The 14,026-nt window shown below is 40.8% G+C and overlaps 1 protein-coding gene across 1 annotated transcript; it reads right to left on the reverse strand.

The window, feature by feature from the left end:
• Positions 1–92: 92 nt before the first annotated feature.
• On the reverse strand, positions 93–9,298 carry tespa1 (thymocyte expressed, positive selection associated 1). Its single transcript, XM_085354715.1, has 11 exons — positions 9,160–9,298; positions 8,814–8,856; positions 7,867–7,907; positions 6,198–6,251; positions 4,429–4,468; positions 4,095–4,142; positions 3,892–3,987; positions 3,515–3,723; positions 2,214–3,382; positions 1,483–1,570; positions 93–184 (listed from the first exon to the last, which is right to left on the reverse strand). Exons 1-11 carry the CDS (start codon positions 9,296–9,298, stop codon positions 93–95), a joined length of 2,019 nt encoding a protein of 672 aa, XP_085210841.1.
• Between the last annotated feature and the right edge of the window lie 4,728 nt (positions 9,299–14,026).

The following is a 14,026-nucleotide window of genomic DNA, read 5'->3' on the forward strand; positions in this document are numbered from 1 at the left end:
TACAGTACGATGATTTTATTTTGATAGGAAGTCCTCGGCAGAGTTTCACAAACTCAGGCACTGCCGTACATGCTGTTTGCATGAGCTTTCTGTCATCTGCTGTGTCTGTCTGATGAGGGGCTGACTTCTTCGTCTGCGTAGCCGCTGCTGTCCGACTGCATACTGTCACCGCGGACCACTTCACCTATACGAGGGAGCAAACACAGATATGTTCTCCAAACTCTGGGAAGTGCAGCACAAGTGCAGCAGCACACTGACCTACATAGGCACAGAAACACACACCTGCAGAGCTACTTGTGTACACATCTGTCAAGCTCTCATGTGATGCTGAATTCATATTCATGCTCAAACATTCACACACCAGCCACTTTAGCAGGTACGACCAGTCATTAACACATTTATCTAATTGACTAATCACATGGCTGCAAGTCAGGCATGTTCATGTTCAGACATGATCAAGGTGACCTAGTGAAGTTCACACTGACAATCAGAATGGGCAAGAAAGGTGATTTAGATTAAGTGATATGAAGCGTGGCGTGGTTGTTGGTGCCAGATGGGCTGCTCTTTGCATTTCTAAGGTTTACAGAGAATGGTGCAAAAAAAAGACAATAACCAGTGAGCAGCAATTATGTGGGTGAAAAATTCCTTGTGGATGTCAGAGGAGAATGGCCTTGCAGAAGAGCATCTCTGAACACACAACACATCGGACATTGAAGCATTGAACCTTCCTATGGTGTGGTCAGATTCTGATGTAAACAACATGAAAGCACGGATCCATCCTGCCTTGCATCAGTGGTTTAGACCTGTGGTGGTGTAATGGTGTGGGTGATACTTTCTTGGCACACTTTGGCCCCCTTAGTATGAACTAAGCATTGTTTGCTCCTGACAATCCTTTTATAACTCCAACGTACCCATCTACTGATGGCTGCTTCCACCACCACGTCACAAAGCTCAAATCACTGTGGGTTCGCTGTACTGAAATGACCTCCACACACACCCGATCTCAGTGCAACACAGCATTTTGGGATGTGCTTGAATGGGAGATTCCCATCACAGATGTGCGCAGTACTGTCATTTCAATATAGAAAGTCTGAGGCAGGCTTTCAGCACCTTACTGAATCTGTGAAGAATTACGGCAGTTCTCAAGACAAAAAGGGGTCCAACCCAGCACGAGTAGTGTATATTTTTATACCTGGGTTTGCCTGAATTACTCAGTTCCTCATTTGACCTCAACACAAGACCTCCAGTAAGCTCAAAGTTTATTCACATGTAGCTGAGCAGTGTTACATGGTAACACCCTTTGACTTCACACATTTTAACTGTTATAACTGTGTGCATCTTCTTTTTTTTTCTGTCAGCGAGTTTATGACCACTGCTAACTGCAAACAGCTATTTTAAAACTGTGACAAGTCAAATTCCCATAAACTGTGTTCACAAAATAAAAGTCAAGTTCCTCAAATGAGATGTGAGCACACAGGGTACCTTTGTATGGATGTTTTTTTGAAAATGGTGAGGTTGTAGTTCTTGGAGTTTCTGACTGTCCCAAGTCTTCCTCTCCTGCACTATGCACCTAAAAAGACAAGGGGAATGCCTGCTTAGTAACTGTTTAAAAATAATTTCATGAACAATTACACACAGCAAGAGCTGAAGAAGTCATTGCATCATAGATGTCTATCACTATACAGTGTTTGAAGCCAAATATAAGTGAATATAAGAGCCTCTTTTGTATCATTTGGTTAGGTTTTCAATACTTCTGATAAATAATATTGTTATTTGGCCTGTTTTTCTTTACATAACAAACAATAATCAATGATCAAAATCCTTTTGAAAGAGAAAAAATGTAAGCGCAAGACATATTCCTAATGCAGGCTGTATTCTGGGTCAAAGTGAGCAACACAAAACACCCACGTATTATGAATCATAAATGGTTCATCGCCAATACCAAACATTATCAGAGGAAAGAACATATGGAATATTTGAAGGTGAGATTGCTTTTGAGTAATAATTTGATCATTTTGTTATATCCATTTATACCATTTTCATCATGATGATTATGATGACTTGAGCCTGTTTGGAAAATGTTTACTGAATCAGTTTGTGACGTACTCAGTTTGCTTTTGTTTAATGAAAGTCAGCCAAGCATTGTTAAACTCTTTTCAAATGGTAGTGCTGAGATAACAAGCGACATGAAGCCTATTGTAAAACTACTGTACCTCTTCCAGCTCAAAGGAATTAACCTGCTGAAGGTTACTGGAGAGCTTGCCCAGGCTCTGATGCATCAGAGGATTCAGAAACTGTCCTTGCTTCTCTGAAGGAGACTTTTTCTCACCATAGAAACCATGCGAAGCATGACTAGAATCTGATGTTTTCGAAGAAGAGGATGGCACATCATCGCCTTCCCAGCCAGTCACAGTTATGCAGTAATGAGTGTAGCTACCACTGGGTTCCGAGACAGGAAGTGATCTAGATGCGTCCCCCCGCGTGGCCTCACCTGAAGAGGCAACATCGTCTGTGTGTGAATTCAGGTTAGACTTTGTCACGGAGGCTTGTAGACTGAATTTGTGTGATACAGAACAGGATTTATCTGTGCTTTCTCTCTCTGGGGGAGTCAAACTTTCCGGACTGTGTGTCCTTTGACTGCAAAAAGGTGCCCGGTGTACACTCTCGACTATCTGGGGGCAAATTAAATCGTATGTAACCTTGGCAACAGGCTTTAGTTCCGCTGTCCTTTTGTTAGTTTGTGTCAAACATGAGTCTGGCTCTGGCTGACATGAAAATGATTCAGAGTCGGTTTCTATGACAGTTTCTTCTGATAATGATGATGCTACAGATGTTCTTACACCCTGAGTCATGGAGTCATTTTCACCAGAGTCAACATCCTTTGGCTGTTTATTATCATCCCCCATCTCCGTTTCACAGGTTTTATTTCTGTCCTCGAGAATCTCCATGTCCGTCGTTGACTGTTGAGTTTCCAGCCCATTTTCACCGTCTGTGATCTGGTTAACATCCATAGCTGAATTATTGCTATTACATTCCTCCAAATCCAGCTTCTTGTTAACTCCACTCTTGTTTTTCCACACTATATCCACAACTTCTGGCAGGCTGGATCTTTTCCTGGGTGAAGGCTGTGGAGAGGTGGAGTCAGACCCCCGGGGAGAGCCCGTGTAGAGACACATCTTATTGACAGTGTCCTTCAGCCTCTCTACCGGAGAGCGTGGCTCACTTCGAATGCTGCTTCTGAACCGTTCGATCCTCTGCACAGAGGAAGAGAAGGTAAACTCCGGTGTGGACAGTTTCTGGAGAGGAGTGCGGGACACGTGGGAGTACAGGGAATAGAAAGCGTTGGCCATTGCTGTCAGCACTTGAACCTGTCTGAAACGACCTATGGGAATCAAGAGACTTATATAAATGGATATAATTTACCTTATCACAGATCAAATAATTATATACAGATTATAGCTACAGAAGTCAAAGCAAGCTAACCAACAGAAGAACTACAACTAGATAGTCTTACTAGCAAGAGAGAGGCTGGGGTCTTCTTCTCTTATCCGCCTTATTTGTGAATCCAAGAAGAGTCGGAAGTTGATGCCCTGAGCCTGAGAAGGAAAGGTAAAGAAACGAGGAGGGATGCGCACAGTAACCTGTGGCTCCTCACAGCCAAAACCCAGCTCATACAAAGTCTCCTCTGCATCCTCTGAACACAACTCGAGGACATCTGATATACTAGTGTGAGAAAAAGGAGAGAAAATGTTGTATTACAGCTAATGTAATCATCAAAGCATCAAAGATGCAACCACTATAGTGAATAATATGTTAGAAATGGTGTATACCATGTCATCTGAAAACCATTTTTGAAAATTTGGCGAATACTAAATCCTTTAAAAGACTCACGTTGATGTACTTTTCCAGGTTGAGGCAGAGAAGCAGCTAGAAGTTATGCTGTGGCCCAAGTTCATTGATGGCAAACATAGTCCTTGACGTGGGGTGCTGAACATAAGACGTGTCAGATGTTAGACTGCATCCAACCTGCATGTTAAAGCCTTTATTTGTGCGTGATCTGTTTATTCTGACGTGTGGAAGAGTTGGTCACTGACCTGGTGAGCCTGCTCTTTTGTCTGAAGGACGGCTGTCGCACCAAGCTTCTTGGTCACCACACAGTGAAACAAAATTATAAATAAATAACATTAGATCATTTATTTACGTTTCTCTAATACTGATTTTGTAAAATTATAAAGTCACATGATGGACAACAATCACACAGCAAGCTTTGTATATTACAAGTAAATTATTAAATGAGAAATGCCTTTAATATAGTGTAAAGATCACCTATGCTATATGCCTATGACTACCAGTTCTTTACCAAATATTTGTTGTTTTCCTGTTTTGCTGCTACTGCCATAACTACATGCTTATATGCTGACTACTCACCCAGGCTCAGGTTTAACATCTCCATCTTCTACCACAGAAGCTGAAACAAGGAAGGCATGTTAAAATAAATTACAACACCTCTGGGTTCAACAGTTTCCCCAGGCACAATACCACAGGGTTGCTCAAGGAAGAAATTCACTTATCAGGAAAGACAAAACGCTACAGAGGATATAAAGTTGTAGATATATTTCTATGATGTGAGTAAATGTAGAAAATCCCCTTCGGCGCTACTCTTCCTTCATTTAATGCAATGCTTCCTGCAAAGGGACAATCAAGATCTCTAACAAGCAACAACACCAACCTGTCTCAAATTAATAACTTCTGTTAATTAATGGCTGTGTAAATGAAGACTGAGCTTTCTTTGTTTGACAGCTTAAACCTTTAATAACTTTGTACTTTGAACACTGTATGGTTTCAGTTTTATTTCAGTAAGAGACGTGGAAAATATGTGAGTTAGTTTTTGGTATTTTTGTTGAATTATCTGTTTAATATTAGAAGGAATTTTGTTAGGTACACAATTTCAGCTGCGTATTAACACAAGTTTCTTATCAGTCATTCGCATATAAGCAACTCAATAAATTTAGGCATGTGGACATGGTGAAAACAACCTGCTGAAGTTCAAACTGAGCAGAATGGGGATGATTTACGTGACTTTGAATGTAACATGGTTGTTGGGGCCGGACGAGCCTCCACAGTTACCATATCTCAATCCAATAATAGCAACTTTGGGTTTTAGTGAAACAGAAGATTTGTATCACAGATTTACAGCCGACAAATCTGTAGCAACTGTTGAAAAACTGCTGAAAAAATGGGCCAAAATATCTGAAGAATGTTTCAGACCTCTTGTTCAGTCTATGCAACAAGTCTTAAAACCTGTGACCTTTGCTTACAATCCACTAAGCTTATTGTTCCAGAGTCCGAATAGCCGCTAGGTGGTTATTAATGTTGTTGCTTAACCCCTACAACAACAATCATATAACAGTTTTTTCATATATGATCTCCATGTGATCCATAAGAATCTGTATATGTGTAAAGTTGTATTTTTTTTTAATAAGTGTGCCCATTCATGACATAACATAAGAGTTATAAACAAAATATCTTTCAAGCTTTCTCAAAAAACATCCTCATGGCACTGCACAACACTGGGTGTGTCACTGACATATAAACTGCTCAGTCTAATTTGAACATAAACAGAGATTTAAAAACATCAGGATGCACAGTCAAGTTTCCTATAGTAATATAGTCTGCTCTATTATTAGTCTTTTACAAGGGTAAGCAACTATTACGTCATTTGTACAGAGAACACATGAAGGTTAGTTTAAGGGCTTGACTAATCTTCAGATGAATATGAGAAAAGTAGTGGTTATGGCTACGTCTTCAGGAAATTAATGCAAAACTATTTTCAAGAAATATCTGGGGTTGTCATTATCTGCAGTTTCCTTTTTCCTTTAACAGGAATTAATATGTTAGATGCAGTCACGTGAAGACAAACACTCAGTCTGATTTAGAAGAGTTAGCAGAGAGAGCAAGGGGCAGGACCTTTGACATCTCCAGTCAATCAATGTGAATTATCCAGAAACACTCCTTTGCTATTCTCACACTGACTCAGTGGCACATCGCACACTCTTTGTACTAGGGAGCTGACACAGAGAGCTAACCCCAGGCAAAAATCTATGTAATTCCTAAAATTCCTTTAGGATAACACTAAGTATGCATGCAGTCATGTATATTTGTCTTCCCATGCATGAACATATACAGCGTATGCTTACCATCTGCTCCAAGACCCAGGTCATCAGCAAAGTTACCGGCTTGGAGCACAGACTCTGAAGACAAGAAAGTCACAGACATGAATAATTACATGAGAAATACTTTTAAAATAAATTTTAAAAATGTAATGTAGACTTCCTCCATGTACATTATTATGAATGTAGCAAATATGAGAAACCTGTATTTTACCTCACCATTTCGTTTTCGTGCAAATTAAAACTTAAAATCGTCTACTGCATCTCCAAAGGAGTAACAAATTCTACTTTTTACTCCACCACAATCTTTTGACAGCTTTAGTTCCTTATCGTACTATGACACACAAAACATCCGTCTATTTGTTGTCCTGCAAACATGTACGTAAATAGGAGCTGAGCAACCAAAGTTGACACACAGGTTTATCTTTGGCCTCTGAAGGTTCTTATCTGTATCAGCTATAATGACATCATCAGGTTGCCTACCATCTATCTAACAACAGGCTAAAATCTCAGAACAAACAATGCTGTTGCGTGTAATAGTTAAACATAATAAACTCCTTGAGGTTCGGTGATTCATTTGAATGAAAAACAGCTCAAATTAGGAACACTGACAACATGTCTGTGCAGGTTCTCAGTCATCCAGGTCATCGTAGTCTAAGGAGCTTGAAAAGAAAAGCGTCTGGACTTCTGTAAGTTGCTTGAAGACGTTTCACCTCTCATCCGAGAAGCTTCTTCAGTTCTAAGGTCAAATGGTGGAGAGTCCCAGATTTAAACCCAGTGGAAGTTTCCCCCCAAAGAGGGACAAAGGACCCCCTGATGATCCTCTACTACTACTACTAATCACATGAGCCAAGGTGTGAAAACGGATGTGGGTCACAATCAGCCAGGGTTTCGGGTGAGCTCATTGTGAAACCTCCCCCCAACCTATCATGTGATTTCCTGAGGTCAGATGGCCAATGTGGAGAGATTTGAGAGAGACCAAACAGCCACTTCACAAGCGCATGGCACAACATAGAAGAGCCACCTCCACGGGACAAGACTCAGCAGTCCATCTGCATCTAAAGGACAAAGGTCACTCTTTCGAGGATGCCAATGTTCACACGAGAGGACAGATGGTTTGAAAGAGGAGTGAAAGAAGCCATTTATGTCCACTGCGAGCGACCATCTTTGAACAGAGGCGGTGGTTTACGACACCAACTGTCTGCCATCTATAATCAAGTTTTGAGATCCCTTCCCAGACGCCTTAACGCCCACTCACATCCTGGGCCATCTGACCTCAGGAATTCGCATGATAAGGTGGAACCAGGTTTCACAATGAGCTCACCCGAAACCCTGGCTGATTGTGACCTGCACCTGTTTTCACACCTTGGGTCATGTGATTAGGTGGAGGATCATCAGGGGGTCCTTTGTCCCTCTTTGGGGGGAAACTCCCACTGGGTTTAAATCTGGGACTCTCCACCTTTTGACCTTAGAACTGAAGAAGCTTCTCGGATGAGAGGTGAAACGTCTTCAAGCAAGTTAAAGAAGTCCAGACGCTTTTCTTTTCAAGCTCCTTAGAACACTGACAACAGAAACATTTGATAACATAACATCAGAATCTGAAACCCTGATAAAAGTATCAGTATGCAGTATTATGAAAAGTAATACTGCATGCCAATATATTTTAAAGCTGAGGTTTGTTTCAGCTCCTACTCACCAAAACTCAGCTGACCGCTGTTCTCTGAGCAGGCATCTGACCTGTAAAATATTCCAATATTTAAAACATGAACACACCCACTGTGAGATCCAATCAGTGTCATGCTTTTATCAAACGAGTGATTAAGTTTGCATAGATAGCTTCATCTGCAGCACGATACTGCCAGAGCTCGTGAGAGCTGCTTCTTAATCAACTTACTGTTGGAATCTGTCAGCTTCCTCTTGTAGGTGTAATAACTCCTTCAAACTAGCCTGGTTACGCTCTCCTATTTCTTTTACTGTACTCTTTTCTGGTGTTACAGGCCATTTCAGTGAAAACGCAGACTATGCAAACTCATTGACCACTAAATGCAACTTCCTTCTTGATAACTGACATAATGTGAACTAATCTGTCTGTGTTCCTTGCAGCAGTTTGATGGGAAAAAAAAGGAAATGATTATTTCCTCCTAGTTATATCATTTTCCCTCTTCTATAAGGAAATATTACAAAGAGTGAAGCAGCAGAAGTTAGTTGTGAGGTTTAGTTTGTATGTGATGAAAAATTCTTACGTCTGAAGACATCTATATGTTGATACTCTGACCACATATTTTAATCATACTCAGTAACAGGTACCTTCTGTGACACTTAACACTGGTTGATCTTCTGCAAACAAGTGTTCCCAAGACAGCAGAAGGTCAGTTCGGAGCACTGGTTTTATAGTTTAAAGTTCATTGTAAAATTATTTTTTTCCAATGGAACAATAATAAGTCATCATCAAAGTTGACTTTGGTGAAAAACAATACTGCGGCTGCCTTGCTGCAGCGTCTTCCTGGAACACCTGACTTCAGAGAGTTTCCACTTGCTACGCGCTGCTCTTTGTTAACCAGTTTCCAGTGACTTACAACTTGTCCTTTAGTGCTCAAAATATCATCTTACAAGAAAAACAAGCAGTAAAACAAGTTGACTTACCCACAGCTGAGAAGCCAGTTCTCAATCTTTCCCGCAAGGCAACCTGTGGAAATCGCACTTAAGATTATGATTGATCCCCACTGAAGGAACACATGCATTGTGCTATTATTAACTGACACTTAGCCGCTTGTTGTCATGTATATCCTGTTATAAACTCGTGTTATTTTTGCTATTGGTCACAACAAATATATTTTTTAACCCACTATTTATTCTTTACCCAATAAACAGGGTATCCAGCTACTTAGGTATCTTCAAGTTCAGCTGGTCACTTGATGTATGCTGAAGATAGTTAATAATAAACCACCATGGAGGACGATCCCTCCCACGTTCCAGAATCTGCTCTTACCATCAGAGAACACATCATCGTCCGCTATGGAGGCAGATGGGAACGGGCACAGAGGCCCTTCCGGGTCTTCCAAAGTGACCCGCTGACGGCTGCTGTTGATCCATGCTCGCCGCCTCACTGTGGAGGACGAGCTCTCCATCGCTTCAGTTCACAGGACTGCCGGGGGACATGGCTCTGTCAAAGCTGCCAAGGTGCAACAAAAGAGCCGGGGATGAAATGTTGAAGCAGCAACACAGTGTTAGGCTTTAATGTTTACTTTAGGAGAATGAACACCTCTTTACTCTAAAGTCAATTGTATTCAGGATTTTTAGTGATATTTCCCTTCTCATTAAAATTGAGCCATTTTTGCATAGGGATATTAACAGCCGCTTCCTTATCAGTAGTGTTTCTAAGACATCTGTGCATAGATTATACTTGATATTGCAGTAAAAATGAGGTGGCAAATCAATCTAGCTATGACATTAAGTTCAGAGACTATACTGCTTAAGGCTCATCAAAGTCAGACAAACAGTTCAGGTGAAATATTGTACCTCCAGGACAGCTGGAGACAAGATAACAGACACAATATAAAACATGTATAGATAAATATTCATTAAGAATTGGTATGTTATGGTTAAATGTTCATGAAGTGAATTTAGCAGTGCGAACCACATATAAACACAGATAATAGAAAATGATATAAGGTCGCTTCTAGTTGCCTTCAGTATGACTGACTAACAGTTCAGTCTAAACCCCTTCAAAGTAAAAGCAGTTATTATTAATTAAAGGTCGTAATTTACTTTAATGTGTAAGGGAAACCAAGTGTAGTTTAGATAAATTTATCGATGAGATGTAAACCATTAAATATATATGATTATACTAATTAAGAATAATTATTTACTTACTTAATAATACAGCTTACAGGAGCCGTATGTTGGATGTGTGTTCTCGATAATGAGACGGAGTAAGATTTTCTCCATTCAGCTACAGCGAAGCGTCTACATGCTGCCTTAGAGCTCAATCAATGCTGACAACCGAAAAGCAGCCTTACCTTCATCGGCTCGGGTTTCAGTTCTGTATCAGAGGCGTTCTTTGTCTCGTTTCCTGTATGTGGCGACTTAAATACGAGACACTTCATCTGCAATCTTTACAAAACACTTAAAACTGCATCCAGCAGGCTCCCGTTTATCAACGACCGCTCGACGATTCTGGTGATTTCCTTTCGAAAGCAGTCAGTTATAAGTCGGGCTGAATATGCGCGGATCTTGGCGGTGAAGCGGTTTGAGAAGCCTTTGTAGGAAGTAACTTTGCATCTCGTCTGAAATACAAAAGTTTTATCAGCGTGGGATGCAGCTGCTGCACATCCTGCAGAAACAAAAACACAGACAGGTCTGTGGAAATTAGTGATGTGCGGATCGATCCTGAAATATCGATTCCTCCGATACCAATCATTTATGTTCTAGAATCGATTCTCACATTAAAATATCGATATTTTAGTAATTTAGAGTAAATTTGTAGTTTATCATTAACAGGAACACAGTGGAAAGAAACTATAACATTCGGATTGCCTACATTCAAAGGAACTACTTCCTCTTCCGCCTTTCATAGTCATGTGCGAAATACGGCTGTATAAATGTCTCGCAGCCCCTTGGCGTGCGCACTCACAACAATGGCTGAGCGTAATTGTGCGGATGTATTTTACCTCCACAAACAGCTGAGCCGTGGTTTGCAATAAATGTGGCAAAAAAAGTGAGGTGTTGTGGCCATACTTGCCAACCTTGAGACCTCAGAATTAGGGAGACATTCAAAAGGGCTGTTTGGGCGGATAAATATATTTTACAGGGTTTATTTATCGGGTAAAATACGTTAAATGTCACCGTTATTATTGGCCGGCCCGGAAACAGCGGGGGTGTCCAAATTCAGAGGCTGCTTCCACCTGAGGACCGGCCTTCGCGGTCTAAAGAAAGCCGGGTAGTACGTCACGAGCTCCCTCGGTGGAGTGAAACTCTGCCGTCTGCTCCTTGCTATCTAAAATATAACCGGACACTGACGTAAACTCTTCTGTTTAATCAGTTTTCTGTTTGACGTTTATTCAGCTGTGTGAAAACCCCGGAGGAACCCTCCCGAGGGAATAATAAAGTTTAATTTAATTTAATCTAATCTAATAACTTTAATCTCAGCCAAACCGATTTACTCACGAACAAATAAAACACTGAAAAAGCCAAACAAGAACATTTTTAAGTTATCAAAGTGACTTGTACATCATGTTTAACCCGAGTGGTGAAAGACCGCGGGGGTTTGAAGACGATGTGTCGGTCGGCTCAGATATTTGAAGTTTACACAGCTACATTCTCACCTGAAAATATGTTAAAAGTTTTTTTGCGACCCAGAAAGAGAAATAAGAGTGATATTAAAACTAAGTCGCTGCCGTCATTGTTGGAAACTGGAATTGGCTGGGCCGCGCTATGAATTCTGCGATATGGTTTTTCAACTTTGTTGTCCGGGTGGAAAATCTGGAGAAAGGTGGGATTCTCCCGGAAAAATCGGGAGGGTTGGCATGTATGGTTGTGGCAACATCACTAACCTTGTCAAACACCTCAGAGTAAATCATATCACAAAATATGACGAGCGTATGTTGAGGCGAACTGAAGAGGAGGAGAGGGACAGGTGCTGCTAGGGTGAGAGTCTCTCACGGAGTCCTTTAGTCCTCCAGGCAGGCAAGGTGTTCAAATAGCACACAACTTTAGTTTTTTTATTTCTATATGATGAACTCTGCATTATTAAGTGATAAGAAGAAGGTATTCTGATGTCCTGTAATCATTATGACGCTATAATTTGAGATACAATAAATAAAATCCGTTTTGTACAAAGTATCGGTATCGGATCAGTATCGTCGATACCACCCTGAATATTACTTGGTATCGGATCGGAAAGGAAATCAGTGGTATCGCACATCACTAGTGGAAATGTCAGAGGCAAAGCTGATGCGACACGAGTGATTTGAATGCAAATCATATGACAGGCAAATAGTGCTTGTTTTTTTTGTACCTCTCCTTTGATATTTGAATTTTACAAAACAAATAAATATTATTTTTGCGTCCAGTGGCCCACAATCATTTTCTTCAGTCGTTTTATTGCGAGGTGTGTAGTTGTTCTCAATGCAGCTGGGAAACTACTTAAAAAGAGCAATGAGTCGCTGAAAATCATAAATAGAAAAAGAAAAAGCAGATTTGCTCTATCTTAGTGTACCATGAAGACACCAAAAAAGTGTAGCCTTGCTAATGCCATGGGAGTACAGAGGCCATTTGTAGCCATCACCCCAACATCCCAGTGCAGTGTGCCACTTAATGCCAGTTTGACATTTTAGCATAATTTTTTGCACTGACTAACACATGTGATGTATCCTCTAAATTTGACTATAGTGACAATCTCTAACTATAGGGCCCATCCTCCTGAAGGGTCTGATTTATCTAATCATTATGCCCAGGTCTTCTACCAGAGGCCTGGGAGTCTGAAGGTCCTGCACATTATGTTGGGTACTCTGGGACTGCACTCCTCTGGACAGAGATGCTCATATATATATTAGAAGGAGCTGACATCAGAAATCCTACCAGCGGCTAGAAAAAGATGACTTACAGGACAGCACAGAGGCTCTGATCATGGCAGCACATGAACAGGCCCTAAGCACCATAAAGGACAGGACTCTACCACAGCTGACAGAACCCAAACTGCCGACTGTGCAACGGCGCCCCAGAGACTATCCAACACATAGTAACAGGATGCAAGACACAAGCTTGGACTGCATACCCTGAGAGATACAACCAAGTGGCTGGGATAGTGTACAGGAACATCTGTGTTGCATATGGATTACAAGAACAGCAAGGTCCTAATGTCCTGTGAGACTTCTGAGTTCCAGACCGACAAGCAGCTGCGGGTCAACCAACCAGACATAGTGATGACTGTGGTAATACCAGTAGACAACAACATTGGGAAGGAGCATGAGGAGACAGAGAACTACCAGAAGCTGAAGGAACAACTGGAGCAGATGTGGAGGAATAGCCCAAAGTAATCGTGGTGGTAAGAGGAGCTGTAAGAAGCTGTAACCCTGCAGATTCCTCGCACAACATCAGAGGTCTCTTGTCAGAAGAGGGCAGTCCTGGGATTTAGAGTATTCAGAAATCAGGACTATCCATGCAGTAAAGTACAAAAAATGTGAAAATAAGCGTCATTTAATGAAACCAGTAAAGATACGAATGAGTTGAACTCAGTTCTGCCCAGTATTTATTGAATTTTATTATAACCTTAAAATGAATTGCCCACCCCTGATTTAGGCTATTTATTAATCAACATTTGTCACCTGATTAATAAATAACATTTTTTATTTGATTATTCTTACTTTTTAATAATCACCTACAGGTAAAAAGCTGTAAAAGTCATGTTTTAAATAAATGTTAACATTTTCCACTATGATGCATATCTAGTATTTTCCTTTAAATATTCACAAAAAATCACTTAATGTAGAAACTGTTAATTTAAAAAAACAAACTGTGCCATTGAAACGCAGGAGCAATGGTTTCTGAAAATAACTGTGGGTCCACATTTACAAGTTTTTCAGATATTTTGCATGTAGGCTGTAGTTTTATTTATCTGTTGTAAGGACAGTACTGTATTTTATGAAATGCTGTAGTGATGTTACTTTCTGGGCTAATACTGGACAAAAAGCTGATGTTATGATTGTCTGCATAGTAAAGTATATGATGAAAAGCCTCTCTTTAACGGTATCCATATCTGCGTCTAATTGAAGAAGTGTCAGTGATGGAGTTCACACAGAGGTGGGTGGCTGCAGGACTGGCCTGGGGATGGGCTCCACCCTCTCTCTCCTGTTTAC

The sequence above is a fragment of the Diplotaxodon limnothrissa genome, linkage group LG5 (assembly GCF_057381915.1).
Source record: "Diplotaxodon limnothrissa isolate DT_005_m linkage group LG5, D_limnothrissa_male_GT1.1, whole genome shotgun sequence".
NCBI lineage: Eukaryota > Metazoa > Chordata > Actinopteri > Cichliformes > Cichlidae > Diplotaxodon > Diplotaxodon limnothrissa.